Raw genomic sequence first — 27,382 nt, 5'->3', positions numbered from 1 at the left:
TATGACAAACATTCTGTTTGTTGTATTTCTGATACAGAACAATGAATGTTACCCTAGGATGATAAATTTGAGATCATATTGAATTAACATAAGCATGTAAATACAAATCATTAACTCATACATTTATGGATGTGCCAGCGAATTCAAGTAATAATCAAAATAGCCTAAGGTTCGTTACAATCCCACAAAAAGCTTTGTTTTATGCAAATTACGTTATTAACGAGACACTCCATAAGAAAATTAATTAGACGTTTTATGAATTATGAAAAAGCAAAATACCTTCATATAAATTCTTGAAAGCGTGAGGGTGCCTAGTTAAAGTAATGGTTCAAATTCTTAAAAGAACCAAGTTAGGACTTAAAACTATTGATTGTGTATTTATTGGCTACTCTATTTATCCACAATGAATTTAAATGTCTTTTTCTCTTTTAGAACACTTTGAAGGGTACGCTTATGATGTCCTCATCAATTTCATTCATATTAAAACATTCTTTAATCACTGTTTTAGAGCTTGAGATGCAAGCTCACAAGCTCAGATTCTTCCCTAAAAGAAAATCCTATTTTATCTTTTAGATGAAGAGAGAGGGAATGGAATCTACCTAACTCTATTTGATCTTCACACGGCTGATCTTCTTCTCAACCTTCATGGAGTATTAGGTCTTCTCCAAAGCTCTTCTTTCACAGATGAACAAAACCCTAGGTTTTTTTTTTTAAATTTTGTGGGTCAAAATGTAATCAATGACCGAGATAAAAATCATGGACATGTTTGGTTATATTAACAGTTTTAGAAGGACATACTTATACACGATGATGATATAACATTCTCCTTTGACACACGCTCCTATCACAGAATCGTAGATTATTTGCATCGGGATATTCAAGAAAAATGCGTATCCCAAAGGGAAATGATCAACAGTTCTGTGATGGGGGGCGGTCGAAAATAATTACGCATCAATTTATAACATGAGTCCAAACTTATCTCGAAGTAAAATCCACGCAAAGAAGGAGAACAACGAATGTTAGAAGATTCAAACCTAACCATCTTTTTCTCTTCCTCCAAATCTCCGGCTTAATTCCCTCCTTTTGACTTTCTGCTCTGCAAGTCCTAAGTTGGATAACTAGAGGCCTTTAATGGACTAAAATCTCTCTTCGATTTCAATCAAGAGAAACATATATAGAGGGAGAGACAAAAGCCATGATCACGCGTTCGAATCTGGCCGAACAGCTCAGAGAGTATCAGATTCGATCCAAGTACGAATGGGCTTCTTTTTCTTTCTTCACCTCCACTGCAAATCTCAATTCAAGGTACAAAGTTTTACAAAAAAATTATTTTTTATTTCTGTCTCAGCCCATTTATATCTTTCTGTTTACAATCTTCGAAACCCTAGATATCGAATTTATCTACTATTTAATTGTCGGTAAATCGGTATTTTTTTTTCGGGTTGAAGATTACGGATTCAACCGATCAACAGCAGGGTTTCTCTTATGTCCTTTTTTGTTTGAATTTCAAATTTTGATCTCCGAGACGAGTTTGTTTTCGAATTGGGAGAATTTTCAATTTGAGAGATAAAGAGAGAGTTATCGATTTTTAAATGATAGATAGATTCGGAATTAGAGGATCAAGCAGGAATAGGTGGCATGTGATACTGTGTTTTTCAAGAAATATTTGTGTAGCATATCATGATTTGGAGAAGTAGATGGTCTGCTTGTTCTTGAAAGTCAATGGTGGAGCTTCTGGGTTGGCCTACCTCTTTCCCATTTCCTTGAAATCTCTTACTTTTAAGAGATGTTCATTTATGGAGGTTGGTTAAGAAAATCAGTTTTTTTCTTTTCTTTTCTTGGGTGTGTATTTTTGATTGAGAAAACATTATTTTGATTGATCATTAGCTGAGAAAACGATTTAGAATGGAACGTCCATGTTTGTTTTCTCTTGGGAAAAATGAGGGAATTCACTGATTCCACTATTTGATTTCCCAAGGAAAGAAATGTACGAAGATATATAATTCTACAGCATATATCAAACCTTCATCAATCATTCAGAGCGTTGGATGCCCTAACCAAACCTTAAGCGTTCGATTTGGACCGTACGGATGCATACGCCCTAAGGTGAATTGTTTGAATAGCTCCATGAAAACCTAATGAATTTGGTATTAGAATGATTGATTCCTCAAAGTGGTTTTAGAGGTCTTGATCCCCTCTCACACTTTTTTCCTCTTTCCCCTCTTCTATTTTGTTTATTTGATAAACCCATCCCTTTGTATTTAGTCTTTACTAACGTAGCAGAAGCTTGTGAATATTGATTCGAAAGGAATTAAGAGATTGTGTTCAATGGAACACACAAGATCAATTTGAATTAGTAAATTCTATTGATAAACAAGCAATAGCTTGAAAAGAATAAAGCATCAAGTCAACAACCAAGGGTTCTGATGCAAAATTTGTGATTATTTAGATTTTCACTTAATTGGATGTAGATTTATCATTTTAGTATTCAAGATTATTTTAAATTAGTTATTTTTTAGTTTTGAGTTGTTTTAGGACTTTATTATTATGTTTTTAGGGCTTATTTTCATGTCTTATTGGCCCATGGTCTTAATATAATATTTAAGGGCAATTTAGTAACTTTAGTTTGTCTTTTATTTAAATTTATTAAGGTTGAAAAATTAGGAGAAATAAAGTTACGAAAATTAGGTTATTTTATTTGGTATTTTAGTTTTACTAGGACTATTGGTTGATTTTCCTTTTTTATAGATTGTATTAGAATTTATTGACGGAGAATGAATGGAATAAACAAGAAGTTTCTGTTTTTTTTTTAATGTTAGTGCATTCAACATGGTTGATGCCATGAAAATCATTGGGGGTGATTCCAAGGTAAATATCATTTTTTTTTGTGATCTTTTTATCCTCTATCTTCTTTTATTTATTCGTGAGAGATTAAGAAACCATCAAGAATCCTCTAAATCCTTTCAAAGACCCAACCTATAAACTTTGTTTTATTGATTTTTCAAGAAATCTTGAATTTTTGATTTCTTGAAATCTTGGATTCTTGAATCTTGATTTTTGAAATCCTTTTCTTGATTCTTGATTCTTGAAACCTCCTTGATTTTTGAAACCTACAAATCCCATTTTATTTTACCCTTAATCCTTCTCCACTTTCTTTAACCCTTATTTCATTAATTTCTTTTCCAAATCTTTAACCCTTAATTCTTTCCTTACCCTACAAACCTTTAACCATTTTCATTAGGGTTGTGGTCATACCTATTATCATTGTTTTCATTTTACCTTATGGGGATGTGGATATGCATTGTTTAAAATCTTATTAAGATTTGCTTTGATTAAAAATTTAGAGATTTTCCAATTTGATTTAGAAAAAGGAAAAAAAAATGTGTTAAAGAAAGGTGTGGGGTCGGATTTTTTAAGAGAAGAAATGATGTGGTTCAAGATTTTTAGTGGACTTTTTCTTATTTGGGTCCAATTTTTGCCTTTGTGCTTTAATTGATCTTGATTTTATTTATTTATTGCTGCTTATCATTTAAAAGTTGATTAGGTTTAAAACAAGGTTTAAGATAAAGTTACAAAATGGTATTACAGGCAAGAGGTGTCCATTACAATGGGAAATGGAAAATATTACATAATGGAGGCCCCCACCATAGATAATATTAAAAATGTTATGAGGAAACATATTTAAAAATGAAATTTGAAGTTGTAGAACAAAAGTAGCAGATATTATCCTCAAAATAGTGGTAAACTACCATTGTTGTTTAAAACCATGTTATTCAAAAAACTAAAATGACTACTAATGCCATTACATAATTTCCTAGTTGCCATTATTTTCAAACCATTGATATGAATAATAAGAACCCCCTCCCCCCCTCTACACACACACACACCCCACAAAAAAAAACTTGACCTTATTTTCCAAAACGGAACATGTCATGAGTGTTCTCGTTATAACGACCTTTCTTTTTTTGTTTCCATGACATGATTTTGAAACATAGTTTAGGATTGCCTTTTGACCTTTTTTTTAAGAGTTTTTTTTGTGGTAATAAGAAGTTTTTAAATTTTTTTATTAGTAGTTTAATATGTTGATTGTTTATGTTATCCGCTTCCGCTCCCGAGTGTCACATGCTCACGTATCGTGCTCCGGTTTGATTTGTGACTCTTTTATATGCATAGTTACGCCTTCCCCATCATATTGGTCTTTTGGAGTAAATGGTTGTCAACATGGTATTAGAGCGCTAAGTTCGTATTGGTCACGAGTTCGAATCTCGAGGGAATTTTTCACCCTTATGGGTGAGGGGAGTGTTGAGTGTTGTGTTATCCGCCTTCGCTCCCATGTGTCATGTACTCACGTATCGTGTCCTAGTTCAACTTATGACTCTTATATTCATAGTTTCGCCTTTCCCATCAGATCGGTCTTTTGAGGTAAATGGTTGTCAACATAATATGTTGATTTTATTTCACTATTAAAACAATGCTACGAAGAATTTGGCTTTGGCTAAGGAGTTTAATTGCCCTTGAAGTAGTCTTGGAGGTGTCAATCCCCTCAAGGAGTTCAATTTATTAAGTTTTTTCTCTTTCTATTTTGTTTTCTTTGATTAAACCACGTGGTATGATTTGGTTGTATCTAAATTGGTTGCAATTAAGATAACATTATAAATGACGACACCAAAAGAAAACAAGGACGATAGAAGATGGGAGGGAAGAAGATGAAATACAGGGTTTAGAAATTGATTTGGGATACAATAAGATTATTGTAAAAATTTAGGGTTGGAGGGATTTAATTAAGACGTTTGCAATTATGGTTAGGGATTTAAGTTTATAATGTAAGAGAAAAAGTTAAGCATTGAGGTTTGTACTTTAAGGATTATGTTAAGAATTCCAGAAATCAAGAATAAAAAATCAAGAACTCAAGATTTCTTGAAAATCAAGAAAAGAAAGTTTTATGGGCTGGTTTCAAGACTGAAACAAAATAACTTTGTGTGTAGGTGGTTAAACAAAGAGAATGAGAAGGAGATTAAAATAGAAAAGTGAAATTGCGGACTTTGTACCGTGTTAAATCATATAGGGGGTGCATAGGATAATTTAAAATTTTGTTTTTAATCCTTTGTTCTCTAGGTGGGTCAAGTTCTATGTTCTACTCACCTAGAGCAATTCACTAAGGTGCTGTTTGTTAAACTGAAAAAAATAAGTGCTGAATAGCATTAAGCGCTGAATTTAAGTGTTGAAAAATTTGTTTGTTTAGATGCTGAATCATATTTGTTACACATTGATGAAGCTGGTAAATTGTCTTTGTTACCCAATCATATTATACATTGTTTGCATGTTTCAAATGCCTATTTCTTATTAAACACAATAAAATATATTATTTCTTATAAAATTAAAATACAATTCATTTTTAAATAATAAATAATATTCAAATATTCAATTTATAAATAATAATTTCTATTTATAAAAGCCCACAAATTTCAAATTAAAAATAATAATGTCATACAAGTCACCAAAACTTGAAATCAATATTAATTTTGGATGAATAATTTTCGATGGAAATGAAGGATGTGTAATTATAAAATCACCATATGAATTAATAAGGGCAACCCACACCATAGCCAATTTTTTTTCGTTTTATATGGGTTAAAGTTTTTGGAATGAGCAAATTTTTAGTGAGGATGGTCTATATGGTCTAGAGATCATCCTCACCAAAAATCAGTCCATTTTGAAACTTCTAACTCGTCAAAAATAGTTTTTTTTTTAAAAAGGGATGATTTACGGTTCTTGAACTTGTTTTGATAGGGTTATAAGTTTCAAGATGTGTTGATTTTTGGTGAGGATGATCTCCTCATTGTAGAGATCATCTACATAAAAAATCAACTTATTTCAAAACTTTTAACTCATATAAGACAAAATAATTTAGCCATGGTGTGGGCTTATTAATTTGTGGGGGGCTTATATATATTAATGAGGAGATCATCCTCACCAAAAATCAACTCATTCCAAAACTTTTAACCCATATAAGACAATAATTTAGCCATGGTGTGCGTTTATTAATTTGTGGGGTGCTTATATACTTATCCATGAGATATAAGAGGTAATATCCTTTTAAGAATAAGGGCATACTTGTCCATGCTCAAAAAAACGAAGGGCATACTTGTCCGTGTCGAAAAAAGCGAAGTGCTTACTGCTTCAACACTTTTATTCAGCATCAAAATAGTGTTGAATTTTTTTCACTTAATTTCAGCAATAAGCGCTGAAAATATAGAGTAAACAAACGTGCTATTTAGACAAAAAGTGTTGAATTTAATTTTTTCAGCAATAAGCGCTGAAAAATAGCGCAAACAAAAACTGTCTAAGTCCCAAAGTAATCAAGGTCTCAATTTTATGCAAGAGAAGGGAATGCACTATAAATTATAGATATTCAAGGCATTCAACATTATTCTAGAGCATTCATTTGCAAAGTAAATCATAGGCATAAAATGGAAAGAGAGACATGAATTATAGTAGTTCGGCAACTTGCCTCATCCACTCCCAAGATAACCTTTTCTAGGTTCTTGGTGTTCACTATCCAAAAGAGGTTTTAGGTTCACCTCAAACCTTACATTGAAATTTTCCCTAGGCTAAATTCCAAAACCTTCTTGACTTGAGAGAGGCAACACCTCATTCAATGGGTTCAGTTTTGTGCTTAGAAAACTCACAACCTTGACACTCGGCAAGAGTCCTAGACACAAACAAGTGCTTGGTTTTTGTCAAGGTCAAACCTAGAAAATACCATAGAAGGTTTTGCAAAATAAAAACAAAATTTACAAGGACACACTCAACATGTAGATCTTCCAATCTCGAGTCTTGAGCTTCTTGATGTCCTTTCGCTTCACTCTTTTCTTCGACTTTCCCTCCTTGCTCCAAATGTTGTACCAATGTGTGTGCTACGCGAAGGTGAAGGTGAAGGAAGTGAAGATGGATCAAATGAGAGGCATAAAGGGGTTGAAGGTGGGTTCAACAAGATCTAGGTTCTCATAGAGGTTGAGGATGGTCCAAGGTGCGTGGGAGGCTTGGGAGCTCAATTCCTCAAGTGTTGATTCCCAAGTGAAGCCAATGCTTCAAAATATATAGAAATTACGTGGGTAACGACTACTCGTCGGTGGCAGGGGGTGGCACCGATGGTGCTGTCAAAAGCACTCTTAGTCAGCCAATTTGGCTGATTTTAGGTGTTGTTTTGGGACATTCAAAGCCAGAGAGATTTGGCCAAAATAAGTGGGGAGTTTGGGTATCCAAAACTACGTGAGGGTTGGTCTAGGTGGTCCAATTACCTGGTTGTGCTATGCACAAACATGTTTTGTCGTTGTGTCTGAACTTGCATGTTGATGCCAAAGTCTTCAATGTCTTCCAATAACAATTCATTCTGATGCACAACTGAGGCTTGGGATTAACAAAAAGATGGAACTTACAATCTTCCCCTTTGTTAATGACTTGCTTTGCTCTCCCTTAGTGTATACATGTAAAGAATATTTTTAAAATACAATAGATGCACACTGGGTGGAAAATATTCTTCCCCTTTTTGTTAGAAACTTACAATGTGCGTTGTACCCAATGTCTAGACATTAAATATACATACACAACTCAAGAGAGAGTAAGATGCTTTGAAGGAAGCACATATTTGCAAATGAGTGCACAATCAATAAAGCATCTAAACGTGAGATAAAATAATGGATGCCTATGTAATCAATCACAAGAGACAATTAACCAAAGATAGATATTGCATTAATACTAATTGTCAGAGTTACAAAATGAGAGTCAGATACAAAAAATGGTACTAATAAGTGGTTCTAGAGTAACTTTAGAAATCTTACAAATGACTCGACCTAAATTAATTCTTAATCAAAAGAGATAGACATAAAAACAGCCTTACTTAGAAAACAATAAATCCTAAACCCTGTAGATAGGACTATGACTCTAGGTAGCTCTACTGCCACTCTAAGAGGCAGGTTTGTCATTTGATAGGGGAGGCTGTGGCCCTGGATCATAGGCTTGTACAAGAGTACTTAGGTACTTGTGAAGCTGCTTCATCTGAGATTCAGTCTTCTTTTGAGATTGAAGGATGTCCTGTTGCTGTCACATGTATAATTGTGTCTCCTCGATGGACAACAAGCGAGATTCAAAATCAATTGGGGCCTCAGGAGGATGAGTAAGAAGCCTTCGATCATCTATCTACCTGGAGAAGATCAGAGTCTGAAAAATCCCAAGGGTTCTCGGGCTCATGCTCAGGTTGTGGAGCTTCTGCTCTGGCTACAACTTCCTTGAAACCCATTCGATTAAGGTTGACTGCGGTAAAACGTTTACCAGGGATCACATGACCAGCAAGTTCGGAAGGGAGGCCACACTCGAGTACGAGGCTACAACTTCCTTGAAATCTATCCGATTGAGGTTGACCATGGTGAAACGTTCACCAGGGATCACACGACCAGCAAGTCTGGAAGGGAGGCCACACTTGAGTGCGAGTCGAGATACTAAATGGCCGAATGGAAGCACACTTGATGAACTCCCTAAGTTGATGATTGAGACAATGTGCTGTAGAACAAGCGTAAGCAAGTACACTCGTTGGCCTAATGCCACTCGGTTCATCACTTCCATTATGAGAAATGCATGTTCGGTATAGTTGTCGGCTCAGGGGTATAGATTCTTCGTGAAAATGTTGTGGAGAATCGGATACATGGGCAACATTGAAGTGGTGCAGAGAGCATTGCCTTTAACCCAATGAACGTCCGGTCGACCATAAATTATAGTTGATGGCGATTCGATGAAAGCCAATGTGTAAAGCTGTTTCAGCTGTTGCTCGTGGGTGCACTCCACATTGAGTAATCGAGCAATCATTGTTAGAGTGATGATGGTGGTGTGATGAGGACTGAGATTAATTGCAAGGACAGTCAATTGGGGAGGATTGTGAATGGCTTTGATCACATTCCCATAGAATGCCCGAACCCTATGTGGGACACATCACTGCCACACGAGAGGATGTTTTCTCAAGCCATTGCTCAGAGTTTGTTGATGACACCGAAAAGGTGAATGGTTGCTTCATCAACCATTGTCTCTACAATGATTAGACGATTTTTGTACCTCTTGATGCGATTAAGATAATATTGCGTCTCATCTTCGAGTGGGGTGCTACTAGAGAACCATTCGAAGATTGAGGGTTTTTCGAGTTCTAGTTACTAGGCAATGGTGGAGTTGGAGGACGTCGTGACGAGGAGGCTCCTCGAGTGCGACGTGGTGGTGGCACTGAAGCATTCGTTTTGCCATCACGTCAACCATGATTGAAAAAGACAGTATGCCAATGAAGATCATCATCATGGAAGAAAGAGGAGCGGAGAACACTTCATTTTGGCAAGAGAGATGTCTTGGAGTGAAGGAAAATGAAGGGGAATCAGAGAAGAAAAGAGAGAAGAGTAGAAATGAAGGAAAATGGAGCCAAACGAGGGTTTTAAAACCTAAAGCTCATGTTCTGTCGGTGCCATAGACAAAACACTAGAAATTGCTTTTTCGAGTACTTTTTCGTGTGACCGAACGAAGTGATGGATTCCAAATCTTCTCCACTGGTCATTTAGATCATGATAAGAATCCTAGAACTCTAATCTACCAATTTGAATGATTCTTGAAAATCTTGACTTTTTGGGTGCATAAGCCAAAATGGCCCAAATGACGTGACAATTTCCATATGGAAAATTTCACCAAAATGAGGCTATAACCTCAAATTTGATTATAACGGATCATAAATGGAGTCACATGACTCGAATTTGCCCACTTTGGGCATTTATCGAAATTATGAATTCCCGGGAGTGCTCACGAGCACTTTGCCAAAACTCTCGAATGGGGGCTCACAGGGAACACACCCCAATGGATTTACGAAGATGTGCAAGTCACAATGAATCCAATGGTTTAGTGAGAATATTGGCAAGTTGACTCTCGGTCGGAACATACATCAAGGAAATGATGTGATCTTCAATAAGTTCACTGATGGAATGATACCTAATATCAATATGTTTGGTCTGAGAGTGTTGGAAATGGTTATTTGAGATATTGATGGCGTTGGTGTTGTCGCAGAATAAGCCCATCATATCTTAGGATAACCCGTAGTCCAGAAGCATTTGCTTCATCCACAAAAATTGCGCAAAACAACTTTTGGATGTAATATACTTGGCTTCAGTGGTGGATAATGAAATGGAGTTCCATTTCTTGTTAGGCCAAGCAACGAGACAGTTCCTGATGTAGAAACAACCGCCACTGGTGGTTTTTCTATCATCTATGTTTTTGGCCCAATCGGTGTCAGAATGCCCAGCAATATTGGAAGAGGAATCAAAGGGGTACTAGGGCCATGCTTGGAGGTGCCGTTTAATAGCCATCAAATGCGATTCCTTGGGATTGGCTTGAAAGCGGGCACAAGCTCCTACACTATAGGAAATATCTGGTCGACAGACTGTCAGGTAAAGAAGGCTACCTATCATACTCCTATAGAGATACTGATTCATACTTTTACTAGATGTATCTTAAAAAGTTTGAGTGTTGTGATCATGGGGGTATTATGAGATGTTGATTCATACTTTTACCAGATGTATCTTTAAAAAGTTTGAGTATTGTGCTCATGGGGGTATTCTGAGTTCTACCGGACTGAAGATCAAAACGATTTACCAATTTGTGTGAATACTTCGTTTGGGAGACAAACATACCATCTCTGAGCTGTTTGATTTGCAACCCTAGAAAGAAGTTTAGGGTCAATGAAACCCTTAAGTTGTTTAACATACACCTACTCATTAAGGGTCCCGTTTTGAAATGCACTCTTGACGTCCATTTGAAAGATTTTAAAATTGAAGGAACAAGTGATGGACATCAAAATTCGAAGGGACTCAAGTCTAGCTACAGGAGCAAATGTCTCATCAAAATCTATACCCTCAATCTGAGAGTATCCCTGAGCTCCTAGACGAACCTTGTTTCGGACCACATTGCCAAGTTTGTTGGACTTGTTTTTAAATATCCATTTAGTTCCGATGACATTATTATCAGATGGCCGGGGTACCAAGTACCATACTTGGTTCCGAGTGAATTGAAGAAGTTCCTCTTGCATGGCTTGCAACCTATATTCATTAGTGAGGGCTTCATCAATTTTCTTGAGCTCTAACTTCGATGTGAAGCATATATGATTATTCAACATCTCCAGTTGTCGTTTGGTTTTTACACCTGCTTTAGGATCTCTAATGATTTGACCTGGGGGATGATCTTTTATGATGGGTAAACCTTTTGGCACGGGAGATGATGACATCAAATGAGGAAAAGATTTAAGAAAGACATCTTCATCCTCAATTGCCGGATTAGAGTAAGCAATGTCCTTGGTGGGTTGATCATCAATCACCACATTTATGGACTCTTGAATGGAGCTAATTCTCCGATTAAAGACTCAATAGGCTCAATTATTCATGGAATATTGCCTCATTGCTTTTCGAGTTAACCTTTCCCAGGTTTCACGGTCTCTTAAGATGTAGCATTTACTTCCAAAGACCCTAAAATGCTTAACATTGGGAGTTTTACTGTTCTAGAGTTCATAAGCTGTTTTGTCCAAACCTGCTCGGAGATATACTCGAGTAATAATATAGCAAATAGTATTGACAGCCTCGGCCCACAAACTTTTTGGAAGTTTTTTACTATGAAGTATGACTGTAACCATCTTTTAGAGAACACGGTTCTTCCTCTCAGCAACTCCATTTTGTTGAGGGGTCTTGGGAGCTTAGAATTCATGTTGGATTCCATATTTATCATAGAATTGCGTGTACCGACCATCGTCAAACTCATTGCTGTGATCACTCCTAATTCTACCTACGAAAGTGTTTTGTTCTGTCTGAAGTCGCTTTATAAGTTTCTTGAATTCTTCGTATGTATCAGATTTTTCTTTCAAGAAGGCAACATAGGTGAACTTGGAGTAATCATCGACTACCACCAAGAAATGTCTCTTACCTCTTAGATTTTGGACTCTAGTGGGACCCATTAAATCCATGTGCAATAAGGTTAGAGGTTTTGAGGTAGCGAGTGTAACTTCTTTTTGTGGGCACTTCTAGTTTGTTTACCAATTTGATACTCCTTATAGACATCTTTCACTTTCTTACCCAATTTGGGTGGCCCTCGGATTAAAAGCTTTAGAAGCTAGTTGAAACAAATTTTTGTAATGAACATGGCCAAGACGTTGATGCCATAGTTGGATTCGTCCACTTGAGCCACATTACTAACACAGGAAGTGGTGGAATTCCCTGAATTTTGGATGACATAACAGTTATCGGAAGTGCGAACAAGTCTCATGATAACACTAACATTAGTGTTGGACATTTCGTAGACTTCAAGGTTGAAACTCACCAGATGGTCTTTGTCGCATATTTGAGATATACTGAGGAGGTTATGTTTCAAACAATCCACACAAAACACATTTTTAACCTTGGGCAATCCCGATCCACTAATTGTGCCTTGCCCAACCATCCTAGCGGTGCTTCCATCGCCAAAGGTGACGGAACCTCCATTGAACTCTACCAAGTGACTAAACTGACTTTAGTCATCGGTCATGTGTCGGGACCAACCGTTATCAAGATACCATCGTATAAAGTTTCCATCTTTGAGAATTGTGTGAATCACGAGGCACTTGTTGACCCCATATTTAGCTTTTCATTGCAAGGTTTTCTTAGGGGGTTGAGGATTGTGTTTAGGAGAAAGGATTTTCCTATTTGTCTTTGCTCACTTCTTCACAGGTGAGTTTCTTTTAGGGGACATACTCTTCTTAGGTGATCTTGAAGGAGATTTATTCTTCGTGTTCCTTCTTGCACCTTGATTGCCTCCACTTGACTCAATAAGCTTTCAAGTTTTTAGGTTCAAGAAAGCAACCTATTTGTAGAGTTCCCTAACATGGTTGTCCATTTTAGGAGGAGAGAGATTCTTCACTCCCTTGGACTTGGGAGACTTCTCTTTCTTTGTATTTGTTTCAGTTTGTTGTAAAGGACCCTTCGCATTTTCATATTTCCTCTTTTCAACCACTACAGGTTTACTAATAGGAGCTTGTGTGGTTGTGGAGTAAACGGTCTTTTATTCGATGCATTCAAATTTCATGTGACTAATGCCACCACAAAAGTTGCATGTGATGACTTTCTTGGAGTCTGATGAGTCTCCATGAACAATTCTAGCTTTTTGGTTCTGAAGCTCACTGACGTCAAACTTAAGAATCCTATTTTCTTCTCTAAGATTTGCAAGTTTTAAGTTTTGATGAGCTATTGTGGAGTTTGCTATATTGAGAGAGTTCTTAATTGTTGTAAATTGTTGAGCAATTTATCCTTCTCGTCAGTGGCCTTCTCAGATATTGCGAGCAAGCTAGACTTCTTTCAAGGGCTGTTTCGAGTTGAATTTTGATGTCTTCTAATTGAAGTCCTAAATAACGTTTTTCTTGACAAGCCTTTTGATATTCAACTCTCAACTGTTGTTTTACTTGACTATGTTTCTTGGTCAATTTCACGTCACAACAAATGAACAAAAGTTGATTGAACCTCCAAGTCTTTGTCATCGCCATCCTCGTTCTTTTCATCCGAGGATGAGGCATCTTGAGGAGAATTTTGATTTGCAGATTCTTGTTCTTCATCAACTTCATCAACATCAGGGATGGAGACTGTATTGGATGCCATAAGGATCCGAAGGGTGTTGTATTCTTCAGATTTTGAAGATCCTCACCTTCTGACTTGTTTGAGTAATCATCCCACGTGGCTTTTACAGCCATGGTAGGTTGTGATGCAAGACGGTGAATGTTACTTTAGGATGATAAATCTGGGATTATAAATCTGGGATTAGACTGAATTAACATAAGCAATGCAAATATAAATCCTTAGCTCATACATTCATGGATATGCATGAGAATCCAAGCGATAATCAAAATAGTCCTTCCACAGTAATAGTTATTCAAGTACTAACGATAGGTGCCAATGGAAGACAAGTCTTCCTCTAGCTTAAGGTTTTAGTTAGATGTTCAAAACATATTTCTAGGCTCAATTTTAATGCAAAAATAGCCAAATAAGTGGTGCTGATTTATGGGGGCAACAAGTTAACAACGTTTGGAGAAATTGTAAGTTAAAAAAACGGAAGGTGATTAGGGTTTTGGGTGGTAAGGAATGATGTGGTTTGTGAAAGAAAGGGTTAGGTCGGGTTTTTATAGGTATTAGGGTTAGGTTTCAACGAAGAAGAGAATGTTGATGGGATTTTGGTTTATAGAGTGAATTGGGTAGGGTTTATGGATGTTTTAGAGGTTCAAAATAGAAATTTAATAGAGAAAGTGAGAAGATGTTAAGAAAAAAATAAACACCCACCTCGATTGAGAAATCGATAGAGAAAACAAATGTTACCTTGGACTCACACCATACCATTAATGGGAGTATCAAAGCTTCAATCTCAATTTCATCATAATTGAAGAAAATTACAGTAAGAAGTAAGTATTTATAATGTTCTTTAAACCCTAAATCTAATCTCAACCATCCAACTAAAATAAGGAGATCCAATGATTGTAAATAAACTTAAAATAACTTAAATAAAACAAAAACAAAAATATCATATATGTCCCAATCTTGTACTTTTATTTCCTTTAAATTTTTAACCTATGAAAACTCATTAAAAAATCAATATAAAGTTACCAAATTGCCCCTAAACACTTATGCTAACACTATAGGCTAATAAAACATGAAAATAACCTCAAATGCTCATCTTAAACACTAAAATAGACTCATAAACATAAACTAAATAAAAACATGAAATATGATGACCCAATAAGATTCCAACAGTGCTCATCCATACTTCGTCCATCCGTAATGAATCTAAGTATCTTTTTCTCTTTAGGAACACTTTGAAGGGAATGCCTATGATGTCCTCATCAAGTTCCCTTAGACTTAGGCTTTGGTGGGCCTATAGACTTAGGTTTAAGAGGGACACACAATGGAACAATGGCATTTGCCAACACAGTTGTAGCATACGATATTATCCTTAGACCTAGACGAAGATTTACCTAAGGATGGTTGTCTGTGAATAGGATTGTTTCGTTTACCTATGCTATTCGATCCTTTCTTCTTAAAGAATCTATGGAACTTAGAAGCTAATAAGGCCATGTCCTCTTCTTCGAGGTTACTGTTGTTATTTTCCTTAGTAGTAGTTTTACTATGATCTTGGGAGGAGGATTGAGAAGTAGTACGGGGTGACCGTTTAGAGGATGGCTAAGAGGATGAGGTCTTAAGGATCGATGTCTTTCCTTTTGAAGGAGGGTCTTTGAGATGGAGTTAAAAGGTTGTGAGAAAACTGATGAGTTCCTCAACCATCATTGTTTCGACATCTTGGTATTCTTCGATTGAGGTGACCTTAAAGGCAAACCTCTTGGGTAGGGATCTAAGAATTTTTGCACAAATTCTACCCTATGGAACAAGCTCTCTTAGATAAAACATGGAATAACATATGTCACTCAGTCTCGCATAGAATTCCTTGACAGTTTCTCTTTCCTCCATCCTAATGTTTTCAAATTGTGTCTTACGGAGTTGGAGTTTTGATTATTTGACTATGTTAGTGCCCTCATGTGCCGCGTCTAGAATTTTCCAAGCTTGCTTATCGGACATACACGTGTATATTCTTTGATACTCATCATCTGAGATGGTACTAGTTATAGTATTAAGTGCTTTAAAATTATTGCGACTGTTAGTTTTATCTTGGTTGGTCCACCTCCTTGATGGTCTTGAGACCAAAGTAGTGACAACGTCAACCTCAATGATGTCGACAGGAGGTTTCCATCCTTCCTCGATTAAGGTCCAAACATCCCAGCTTAAGGAATTGATGTATATCATCATCTTGTTCTTCCAAAAGGTTTATTTGATGCCATCAAACATTGGAGGACGAGCTGAGGCTCACTTGTTGGGGTTAGACATGATTCAAACCCTCTCGGATCAACTCAAGGTTGTTAGACCTTTCTAGAGTAACCCGTTCTAATACAATTGAAATTGCGGGCTTTTTATCATGTCTAATCTTAAAAGGGGGTGAATAAGATAATTTAAAATTTTCTTTTTAATCCTTCGTTCTCTAGGTGGGTAGAGTGTTATGTTCTACTCACCTAGAGCTAGTCACTAAGTCCCAACGTAATCAAGGTCTCAACTTGTGCAAGAGAAGGGAGTGCACTGGAAATTATAGATATTTAAGGCAATTCATTAATGGCATTCAACATTATTAAAGAGCATTCATTTGCAAATTAAAGCATAGGCATAAAATGGAAAGAGAGACACGATTTATAGTGGTTCGGCAACTTGCCTACATCCACTCCCAAGATGACCTTTTCTAAGTTCTTGGTGTTCACTATCCAAAAGAGGTTTTAGGTTCACCTCAAACTTTACATGGAATTTTTCCCTAGGCTAAATTCCAAAACTTTCTTGACTTGAGAGAGGCAACACCTCATTCAATGAGCTGACTTTTGTGCTTATGAAACTCACAACCTTGACACTTGACAAGAGTCCTAGACTCAAGCAAGTGCTTCGTTTTTGACAAGGTCAAACCAAAAAAATACCTTAGAAGGTTTTGCAAAATAAAAACAAAATTTACAAGGACACGCTCTACATGTAGACCTTCCAATCTTGAGTTTTGAGCTTCTTGATGTCCTTGAGCTTCACTCCTTCCTTCTACTTTCGCTCCTTGCTCCAAATGTTGTACCAATGTGTGTGTAAGGTGAAGGTGAGGGAAGTGAAGATGTGGATCAAATGAGAAGCATAGAGGGTTGAAGGTGGGCGCTCAACTAGATCTAGGCTCTCATAGAGGTTGAGGATGCTTCGAGGTGTGGGAGGCTTAGGAGCTTAATTCCTCAAGTGTTGATCACACTCAAGTAAGGCCAATGCTTCAAAATATGTATAAATTACTTGGGTAATGACTACTTGTAGGTGGCACCAAAATAGAGCAAATAAGGCACAAATATGGCTGGTGCACACTGTCGGTGGCATCAACAGAAACTATGAAAACTGCGTAGAAAGGCAGAATTCTGTCGGTGGCAGGGGTGGCACCGATGGTGCTGCCGACAACACTCTTAGTCATCCAATTTGGTTGATTTTAGGTGTTGTTTTGGGACACTCAAAGCTAGAGAGATTTGGCCTAAATAAGTGGGGAATTTGGGTATCCAAAACTACGTGAGGGTTGGTCCGGGTAGTCCAATTACCTGGTTGGGTTACGTACAGAAATGGTTGTTTTGTCGTGTCTGAACTTGCATGTCGATGCTGAAGTCTTCTATGTCTTACAATTCATTCCAACACACAATTGAGTCTCGGGATTGACAAAAAGATGGAACTTACAAAACGATGATAGATTTACCTGTAATCACGCCCAATGATTTCCACGGCATCATTAAGTTGAATGCTCCAGCATTCAAGCAAAGAAAAAGAAATTTCTATAAATTTTATTCAAGCCAAATCTTTTGTAGAATAACATAAGGATGCCTTTAAATACTAAAACAAAACCCTAAAGAGCAAAATATCTAAACTACGATTAAAATTACAAAAATACCCTAGTTTTCGTAGCTTTACCTCTCTTATAATTTTCAACCCATATAAACTTAATAAATAAATATAATAAACTTACAAAACTACCCCTAGACACCTATACTGTGAACTAATAAAATATAAAAAAATAAGCCTAAAATTTATCTCTAATCACTAAGATAGACCCTCCTAAACACTAAAACAAAACAAAACACTAAAACTAAATTATGACCCAAATACGATAGCCCATGAACTCATATGTCCCCACCGGAGGGGTTTCAACATTAGGGAAAAACTGAAAAATGGAGGACTTCTAGAATTGATTCCATTTACATTAGTAAATTTGAAAGCCAGCAAAGGATGGAGATTATTTTCCATTAATTTTGGATCACCGTGAATCGAGCATGGACTTTTTTATGTTTTATTTTTAACTTCAGTTCTATTTAATAAATTTTTTTGCTTGTAGTGGGTGGATAAGATGGCCAAGACCACACCTCATGAAGGGGAGGTCTTGAGCTCAAATCCCCCCTTAGAGACCACCCTCAGGGATTTATCCTATAAATTACTTGGTAGGTGGGCGGGGGAGGGGGTTGGGGTGCGCATGCATTGAGGATTGGTCAAGTGATCTAAGAGGCCCAGATACCTTGGTTCCCAAAATAAAAGTTTGCTTGCAGAACTAACATAGATTTTCAACAGCTTGTGCACGTTTCATGGGTAAACATCCATTTGTAATTTACTATATATTCATTCCCCTATTTTAATTCTTCATTCCTCTGCAACCAAGAATGTCTCAAAATCCAACTTTATTAGTGTTACCACCGATTTGGAAGCTCTTGGATATGGACTGTGGCGGAGCAATAGAGTATTTTTAAAATGAGTAACAGGTGGAGTAAATCTATAATCTTAGAACTACATGCATAATGGTTTACACGAGTTTCTAATATATTTGATGGGGACATCATAGATCACGGGCCTATCCTATTTGGGTCATATTTTAACTTAAGTGTTTTATTTTATTTTAGTTAACTCATCACCTTTGTAACCCTTATTTATTCTCATTCACCCAATTGGCCTTTCCACCTCCTTCCTATAATTGACCAGACCTAGAATCACATCAATATTTTTCACTTCTCATGATGCTGAGGCAAATGATGTTTCCTCCATCAAGGAACAAAACCTTGGTATTGTTGGAGATCCAAAGTTAGTGAGATGCCATGCCTAGGACTTTTGTGGATTTGTGAAATCAATCTATCTGGATGGTGGTTTCTTGGTAACTTTAGGCTGTTGGTGGTGAAATGCTGCATTATTCAGTTAAGAAGAAATTTCGGCAATCATGTGGATCATTTTTTTTTACACTGGGCAGCATACTAGAAGGGCTGGGTTTCTTTCTAGGCAGGTCCTTGGTGTCAGCAAATGTGTAGGTTGTATTAATCAGTCAACGACATTATTGGTTTGCACTGTGCATTAATTGATATGGATCGGTGGATATCTTTATACTTATTTATTGTATATAATATGTAGGCTCTCAAGATTTGGAATATACTTACCTTTTTTTAACATTTGATTTTGCTTATTTGACAAACAAAGGGAAGGTGTTCGCCCTTAGGAACCCCCAAAACCCCAGTGATATAAGTTATATTACAACGAATGGTTCATTTTATTTATTTATTCTGTTGATTGGTAAATGGGTGGAGGCAGTTTTTTTTATCCCAGGTCTGTGTATTGCCATTCAGACTCTACCAACCTACCAAGTTGTCTCTTTCATCAAGGGTTCAAATTTTAATTATTTTGTACACTCTCTTAAAATTGGTCGAAGTATAAATTGATGTACAAGGACCCTAAGGTGGTCTACTTGTACGATTCATGTGTAGTCTACCCATCCAGTTCTTTCTGGCCAGCTCAGCCATAAGCTTCACTTCTTCCTCCAGTGCATATTCTTCCTTGCCTTGTAGAGGATTGCCTTGGAAAGCCTGATATTTTGCTCATGGCAGTGTCTGAACCTTCTACAATTTGTTTTCCAGAATGAAAAACTTTATTGGCTCGAACCTAAGGTTTTCATGGAAATGGTGCCTGCTTGGAATGCCTTTATGATTTGCATATTCCGAATTGAAGCCAAATTTTAGCAATAATGACTGCCGTAGATAATCAACCCTAATAGATGTGTTCCATATTGGAAATTTGGATAAATGATATGTGGACATGATGGAACAATTGGGGAACTTTCCATTATCTAGGAGATGTATAATTTTATTGTTTTGGTCAATAGAACTCAGCAACCTAGGATTCTTCTTTTGGATGATTTTTTTAACCATGTTCGTAGCATTTTCAATTCTTCGTCCCAGGTGGTGGTTCTCTTCTATATGAATGTTATTGAGAAAAATTGAAGCTAGTTAGCATTCTATACTAATGTATAACTCCTCATGTTATTTAATATTTTATATCAAAAGTCATATATCCCATGTCAGCATTCACTGAAATTTCCATTTGTGGGATTATACGATAAATGATCCTAAGTGATTGTTTTTGTCCAAGATTACCATGCATTGTAGTTCAAGAGTTCTGTCTTTCAAGATCTTAAAGTATCCTTGATGCCGACCCCAGAGGATCAAGATCGTGTTATAATCATCTCTAGCTTGACCACCATAACTGAATTTTTGAATGCCCAGCTTGAACTTATTAACTATTGATCTGAAATTGTTTTGGTATTGGCATAAATCCATTTGGTTTAACAGTAACTGAAATGCTATGTGAGAAGTTGGTAGCTCATTTAGCATTTTTTGTTGTTGTTGAGAATTTGTAACGCAGGAGTCCTCTTATAAATGTATGATGTATGATATACATGTTTAGTTACCAATATCCATTGCAGTACAACACTGGGATAATAATTGTGACAGTATTTGCTTTAATGAATGCAGGGTGGATGTGATATCTGTAATATGGGAGCTCGTAATTCTCGCTTTTCTAGTTTTCTCAGCAGTTTCTTTATATTTCAGGTACATGAGACTTGCATTTATCTTAATATGCCTCACAATGCTGTTGCTTGTATGCATGAAAGTTACAAAACAAGTAAGACTAGCCAGGAAAAAGAAGAGAAGAATGCTTCTACCCTTATCCATGTAGAACTTTAGGCACGTTAAGCCTTCTTAAAGTATTCCAACTTTGTTCTGAAGTAAAATGTGAGAGTTCTTGAGCAATGCTTTTGGCCCATATTTTTCGTGGCATGTTTATTTACCCAAGCTTTAATAAATATAATTGATGTAAAATACAAACTGGGAACAAAGTGCATCCTAGATGGTCACACTGCAGAGATAGACTGCTTATTCTAAAAAAAAAGCACTTTACGTGACTAATATAGACCATATAGTAAGCTTGGAGATTGCAAGTGAGTGATCGTGCTGGCAAGTGTGCTAGTGTTTCTGCTGGGCATGCAAACTCACAGGTCTCAGGTGACACATCAGAAGCCTTTCTTTCTTTTATTCTTGTGCGTGAGATCTCTCCAGCTATGTATTTCAGTGTGCAACTATAGTGTTTTGACTTCATGATTTGAATTTAATCTCTTGATGTGTTTGGCTAAGCCATGGGTACAAGTTTCGTAGATGCAGTTTCAACGTGGCGAGTAGGTGTTTTGTGGAGGATTAGGAGCAGGCACATAGTCTCTTTAGGGTTCAAAGTACCTGGAATGCAAATATATAATGAAAGTTCATTGTGTACTAATCTTTGTAATACTGATTTTTTTTTTTTGGCAATTAGATAATATATATATTTTAAAATTTTAAATATTCATTCTGTGGATTTGTTGAAACCCATCATTTGGAGTTGTAAAATCCATTCAAGGTGGCTCTTTACTTGTTCGGCCTTTTTTATTTCACGTCATGTGGCATTACTGTCCTTTGTTTGCAAAGCTATTGGTAAATCCATTGCCCACATTCTTACTCATTGTAGCTTTGCCTGTCTTGTCTGTCTGTATGGTGTCATTTCTTCAACCTCCTTAAATGATATTTATAGATCCTTTCCCTGTTCATAAGTTGACATTCCATGGCTTTTGAGATTTTTTGGGGTTTGTTAGGGACAATAACAAGATAGGTTTTGACCTAAAGAAGCAACTAATTGATTATATATATATATATATATAAAGAAGCAACTAATTGATTCATGATGTGATCATAATCTATATATATATATATATATATTTCCTGGTGTAAGATTTTTAAAGAATTTCAGGGATTTTTATTTGATTTGAAGATTTCATTTATAAGTGGTCGACACTGTTCAACACTGTGCTTGACGTGGTGGTGTGCTCAGAACCATAGATGCTTTCCCTTGAGATATGAGTGAAAAGAATCTATGGTTTTGAGCACACCACATCAGTACCGTGTCCAATGCAGTCACTCTAGTATTGTTATAAAATAGAAGAGGATATACAAGAAATTTCAAACGACCCAGGACAGGACAGGAGCATTCCGACTCACTGTTTACACAATCTGGGCTTACAGTTAAAGTTTTTTTTTTCATAACCTTCTATCAAAACTGCTAATTGCAGTAGACCCATAGGGTTGTCATTTGATTTGGTGTTTTTTATAGGCACCTCCTTGACCTCGATTTTCTCATATTGACTAATGAAAATAGCTAAAGTGCCCTCTTTAATCTCTAGCCAAAAAAATCCTTTATTTTTCTGTCCAAAATCATGATAAATTATATTCAATATATTCAGCCTCATTTGCGATTCACCATTTTAAACCTCGACTTATCCATGATTTTATTTCTCCTAAAATCCTATCTTATTCTTGAGGTATTTCTTCAACCTTGTCTTCAATTTCTTTCTTATCCTTTATTTTGAAAAGGCTCAATTTTATCCATTAAAAGAAATATGATTTAAAACCTTTAGAGGGCATTCCATGTCCATAGAATTTGTGGGAGGATGTTAATGTGCACATGACCTCTGCGATGTTGGCATTCCTTTCACGCACACATAAAAATATATGCTAGATATCATCTGTGCCTATTGCATGGGCATCCCCTCTTGGGTTAAGGGGGTAAAAGCGAAAAATTTATTTAGGAGATATTATAAAAAATCAGAGATTAAAAGGGTAAAAATGAAAATATAGTAAAGTTAGGGGAGGTAGAGGATAAATGAAATAACGTGGGCCCTAGATGGAAGGGGTATTATTAAAAAATAGAAGAGATTAAACAGGTAAGAGATGTAAAACAATAAAGTGAATTAAATGGGTAAAAAAGAAAATATAGTAAACTTAGAGGAGGGGCATCCTCTTTTGAGTTAAGGGATAAAAGTGAAAAAAAAAAAAAATAGAGTTGGAGGGTATTATTAAAAAAAATTAAGATTAAAGAGGTAAAAGATAAAAAATAATAAAGTGGATTAAATGGTAAAGAGAAAATATAGTAAAATTTTAAGAGGTGAAAATAAAAAAAATAAAGTAGTTCCCATGAAATTATAGCTTGATGGGAGGTTTAACCTACAAAACTGTAGATAATTGGACATTTACGTCATACAATTATTCTAACTTAGTTGTGTTTTATAATATATACTAGGGAAAGCTCGTACCTCATAAAAAATCATTCTTTGTCGAAACTTCTAACCCCATTAAAAGTGGTTTACAAAAATCGGATGGTCCACGATACTTCAACTTGTAAACTAAGATTAGAAGTTTCAGAATGAACTAATTTGTGGTGAGGATGATCTCTTCACCATAAAGATCATCCTCACAAAAAATAAGACCATTTCGAAACCTCTGATCCTTGCATTGAAAAAATGTTTGGCTATCTTTAGGGCTCCGAACGCATGTAGGGTGGCGTTAGGAGGCCCTAAAGAGAGCTAAACATTTTTTTTTTGAATGTATCATAGAGATCATCCTCAACAAAAATCAGCCCATTCGAAACTTCTAACTAGGGGTGTCAATGGGTACTCATTTATTCGGAATCGAAATCAAAAACCCTAGTTCCGGTTCCCTTTTTATAAGAACCGATTAGAGTCAGGTCTAATATGGAATTGAATCGATAGGAAGCAGAATGGTTCTATCCGATGGGTACCTATGGGTTCCTGGAACCGATTTATTTTGTTATTTATTTTTACATTATATATGATTCAAGGTAATCCTATATTTTAAAATTAATATTTATGATATAAAGTTTTTCAAATTTCATATTGTAAAGGGAAATAAGTGCACATTAATCATAGTCGTACATGTGTCCATGTCGGCTAGGAGGTACCTAGCATAAATCAGTTGATGAGACACTGTCCAGCAGGTAGGGTAGGTCAAAGCAGAGACCTCCCTAGTCTGACCAGTAAGGCAGCACAACACTAAGCGAGGCCAGCCTAGCCAAATAGGGCAGGCCAAGCCTCAAGAAAATCGCAATACTGTTGTGTACACGTCAATCCCGGAAATCCTAGAAGGGATCTTTGCAGATAGGTTCGATCAATCTAGAATATCCCGATTAGGTAAACAACCGCACCGAACCAGTAAAAATCCCATGATTGCAGCCTATAGAGGGGGAAATCTTAGGGTGAGGTATGAAGGGTTAAATAGCGCATAGTAAGCACTATTGAAGGGGGGTTGGAAAGATCGAGAGCTAACCAGTACTGATTACTGTCCCTCTATCGATTTGACTTGAGCGTCGGAGTGGCTGTGGTAGGTACTAGGCTGCCGCGAGGAGCGACTTCGGAACGGTGTGGGTTGGGGCTCTCAGAGTCATCCATCGGATTTTGACCCGCACAAATTGGCGCCGTTTGTGGGAAACTAGTAGCAAATCGATTTCAATTAAAACGATGGTGAGATCCACAAGAATGAATGAAGTCAATGTGCCCCCACCGGTGGTTCCGGCCGCAGACACACAACTCCTGACGATGCTGGAGGCTATGAGAAAACAACAAGAGGAGATGCAAAAGAGGATGGATGATTTGATAGAGCAAAACCGGAACTTGAGTCAGCATCTCGATGATCGCCAGCAGGCGGAATGAGACAATATGCCGAAGGACACTCAGGGAACAAATAAGGATAGCCATACCTCTAGTACAGAAGGAAGCACATCGTTAGTGATCCCCACGAGGGAAGACGGAACTGAGGTTGCCACAACAACCACTCAAGTCGAACTCGTAGTAGGGTTGACTCAAAAAGAGGTTAGAAAGATGACTAAAAAGGGTAAAGAGTGTCGACGTGGGCATAGTAGCAGCACAAGCCGTTCGGAGAATCTAGAAGTCCTCCTTTTCAGTAGAAATTTTAGTCGAATAAATTCCTAAGAAGTTCGTGCCGTCACGGTTTACCCCTTATTCCGGGATGAAGGACCCGGTGGAGCATTTGTTACACTTCCGGCAGATGCTTGCGTTGTGGGAAGAGAAATAATGGCTAATGTATAGATTGTTCCTTTCGAATTTGTAGGGGAACGTTTTGACTTGGTTCCACAAATTGCCATGTGGATTCGTTAGTTCGTTTGAAGAGTTTTATACTGTCTTCGTCGCGAGGTACATTGGCAACCGAAAGAGTGGAGGAGATATTGACGCACTGCTTAACATGAGGCAAGGATTGGGAGAGAGCCTCAAGGAATTCACCAGGAAGTTTAGAGAGGAAGCAACGCCATTAGAGAGTTGTGATGAACGAACGACGGTAGTGGCGTTCAGAAATTCCTTATCCTCTAATATAGGGTTGTATAGATCCCTTGTGAATAAGAGGTCGGAGACTTTGAGCGAGTTGTTCGAGAGAACAGAGAAGTATATCCGCTTAGAAGATGATCCCCGGAGCTCAGTGGGAAAGAATAAGGTCATATATACCGTGAAAAAACCTAGCAAGCAGCCCTAGTTACAGTAGCAGGACAGAAAGCGGCCGCGTGAGCAAGATGGAGAGAGGAGAAGGTATGGGACATATTTCGCTATGCACTCTAGCGAGATATTGCCCCTTATTGCTCATGAACCATTTTTTGAGTGGCTCGTGCCGCTTCCTCGAGATCAGATTAATCAGGGCGAGAGATACTGTGGGTATCACATGGTGCGAGCTCACACCACTGATAGATGCCAGACTATGAGGAGATTCCTACGAAAGCTAGTAGAACAGGGCAGACTAAGAGACTTGCCCAGAAGACAGATGGAGGACCTGTCTTAAGAAATGAATCTCAGGGCAGGACAACCACTAGTAGGAGGACATGATGGAAGGGCAGCCGTGATACACGTTGTCTTTAGGGAAGAGAATGGCAGGTCCGGGCAAACCAGAAATACTGAGAGGTTAAAGAGAAGGAGAGTTGAGCACCTGGCTCACATTTTTACGACAAAGAGTGGACCTACCGAACTGGAACCCTTTGGGGAACAGACGGTAGCGTTTACTGAGAAAGCTTTGGAAAGGATGGTCAGACCCCATTATGATGCACTAGTAATTACCTTGCAGGTGTGCACCTTTGTGCTTAAGAGAGTGTTGGTAGATAGCGACAACTCGGTGGACATCCTATACGCATTGGCCTTTTTGAAGATGGGCCTCAGTAGGGATGTGCTTGCTCTAGTAGGAGCACTGTTGGTTGGTTTCGATGGAACATCTAGTCAGCCCGGGTGGGAGATAGTGTTACCAGTCAAAGCAGGGCCAGTGACCTTGATGACCCGGTTCGTGGTCGTTGAGGCAAGCTCTTCGTACAATGTCCTTTTGGGGAGGTGGTGGACGCATGAGATGAGAGCCGTCTCATTTACTTACTATCAAATTCTTCGATTCCCCACTCGCAAGGAATGTGGAGTGTCTGGGGTGACCAAGTAACGGCGCAAATGTGCGTATTGAGCAGAGAGGAATCAGCCGAAGACAAAGTTCAGCGTTAACAATTATAGTGGGGGAGACCAAACTTGATGGACCCCCATGTTTGGAAGGCCTACAAATGGTGGATGTAGGAGAGGGAAAGTAGATAAGATTAGGGGTCGAACTGGGACCAAGGGAGTTGAAGGATATAGCAAAGTGCTTAAGAAGGAATCGAGACATTTTTGCCTGGTCTATCGAAGAGATGCCAGGAATCAGTCCAGAGGCGAGCTGCCACCATCAGAACGTCAAACCAGACTTTAGTCCGGTCAAGCAGAAGCCAATGAGATTAACACCGCGGTTCAAAGAAGCGGTAAATGAGGAGGTGAACAGGTTGATCAGGACTAGGTTTATAAGGGAGGTGCAATTTCTGGAGTGGATAACAAATATTGTGGTGGTGCCTAAGAAGAATGGGAAGGTCAGAGTTTGCATAGACTTTACAAACTTGAACAAAGCCTGTCCTAAGGATAGTTTCCCGATGTCGATGATAGACCAACTTGTAGACGCAACTTCTGACCACGAGAGATTGTCCTTTATGGATGGTTACTCAGGTTATAACCAGATACAGCTTAGCCCAGAAGATTAGGAGAAGACAACATTTATCACGGAGCAAGGACTCTACTGCTATAAGGTGATGTTCTTCGGGTTGAAGAACGCAGGGGCCACTTATCAGAGGTTAGTAATAGAGCTGTTCAGAAATTTGTTGGGCCAAACAACAGAAGTATACATAGACGACTTACTAGTTAAAAGTAGGAAAAAGGAAGTCCATGTTAGAAATTTAGAAGAAGTCTTTTCCAGGATAAGGAAGGTGAGAATGAAGCTCAACCCAGAGAAGTGTACCTTCGCGTTAACATCAGGAAAGTTCTTGGGTTATTTAGTCACAAAGAGAGGAATTGAGGTCAACCCAGATCAGATCAGAGCTCTGTTAGAGATGCCCTCCCCAAAAACCTAGAAGCAAGTCTAGAAGCTCGTAAGAAGAGTTCCTGCCTTGAATCGCTTCATAGCCAGGTCTTCAGATAAGTGTAGGCCCTTGTATTAGCTACTGCGGAAGAATTCCAA

General features: G+C 37.6%; 2 protein-coding genes across 2 annotated transcripts; both read left to right on the top strand.

Moving 5' to 3' along the window:
- Positions 1-974: 974 nt before the first annotated feature.
- LOC147404691 (uncharacterized) lies at positions 975-21,329 on the top strand. Its single transcript, XM_086440747.1, has 2 exons — positions 975-1,305; positions 20,462-21,329. Exons 1-2 carry the CDS (start codon positions 1,196-1,198, stop codon positions 20,664-20,666), a joined length of 315 nt encoding a protein of 104 aa, XP_086296873.1. The 5' UTR covers positions 975-1,195; the 3' UTR covers positions 20,667-21,329.
- Positions 21,330-25,657: 4,328 nt separating this feature from the next.
- LOC147404690 (uncharacterized) lies at positions 25,658-26,290 on the top strand. The gene has a single exon (XM_086437885.1). The coding sequence runs from the start codon at positions 25,658-25,660 to the stop codon at positions 26,288-26,290; it is 633 nt and encodes a 210-aa protein (XP_086294011.1).
- Positions 26,291-27,382: the final 1,092 nt, after the last annotated feature.

This window comes from Akebia trifoliata, chromosome 4 (genome assembly GCF_017979445.1).
Source record: "Akebia trifoliata isolate Shusen 1 chromosome 4, ASM1797944v1, whole genome shotgun sequence".
NCBI lineage: Eukaryota > Viridiplantae > Streptophyta > Magnoliopsida > Ranunculales > Lardizabalaceae > Akebia > Akebia trifoliata.
Note: the sequence above shows the minus strand (reverse complement) of the source record. Positions and strands in the feature narration are given on the sequence as shown.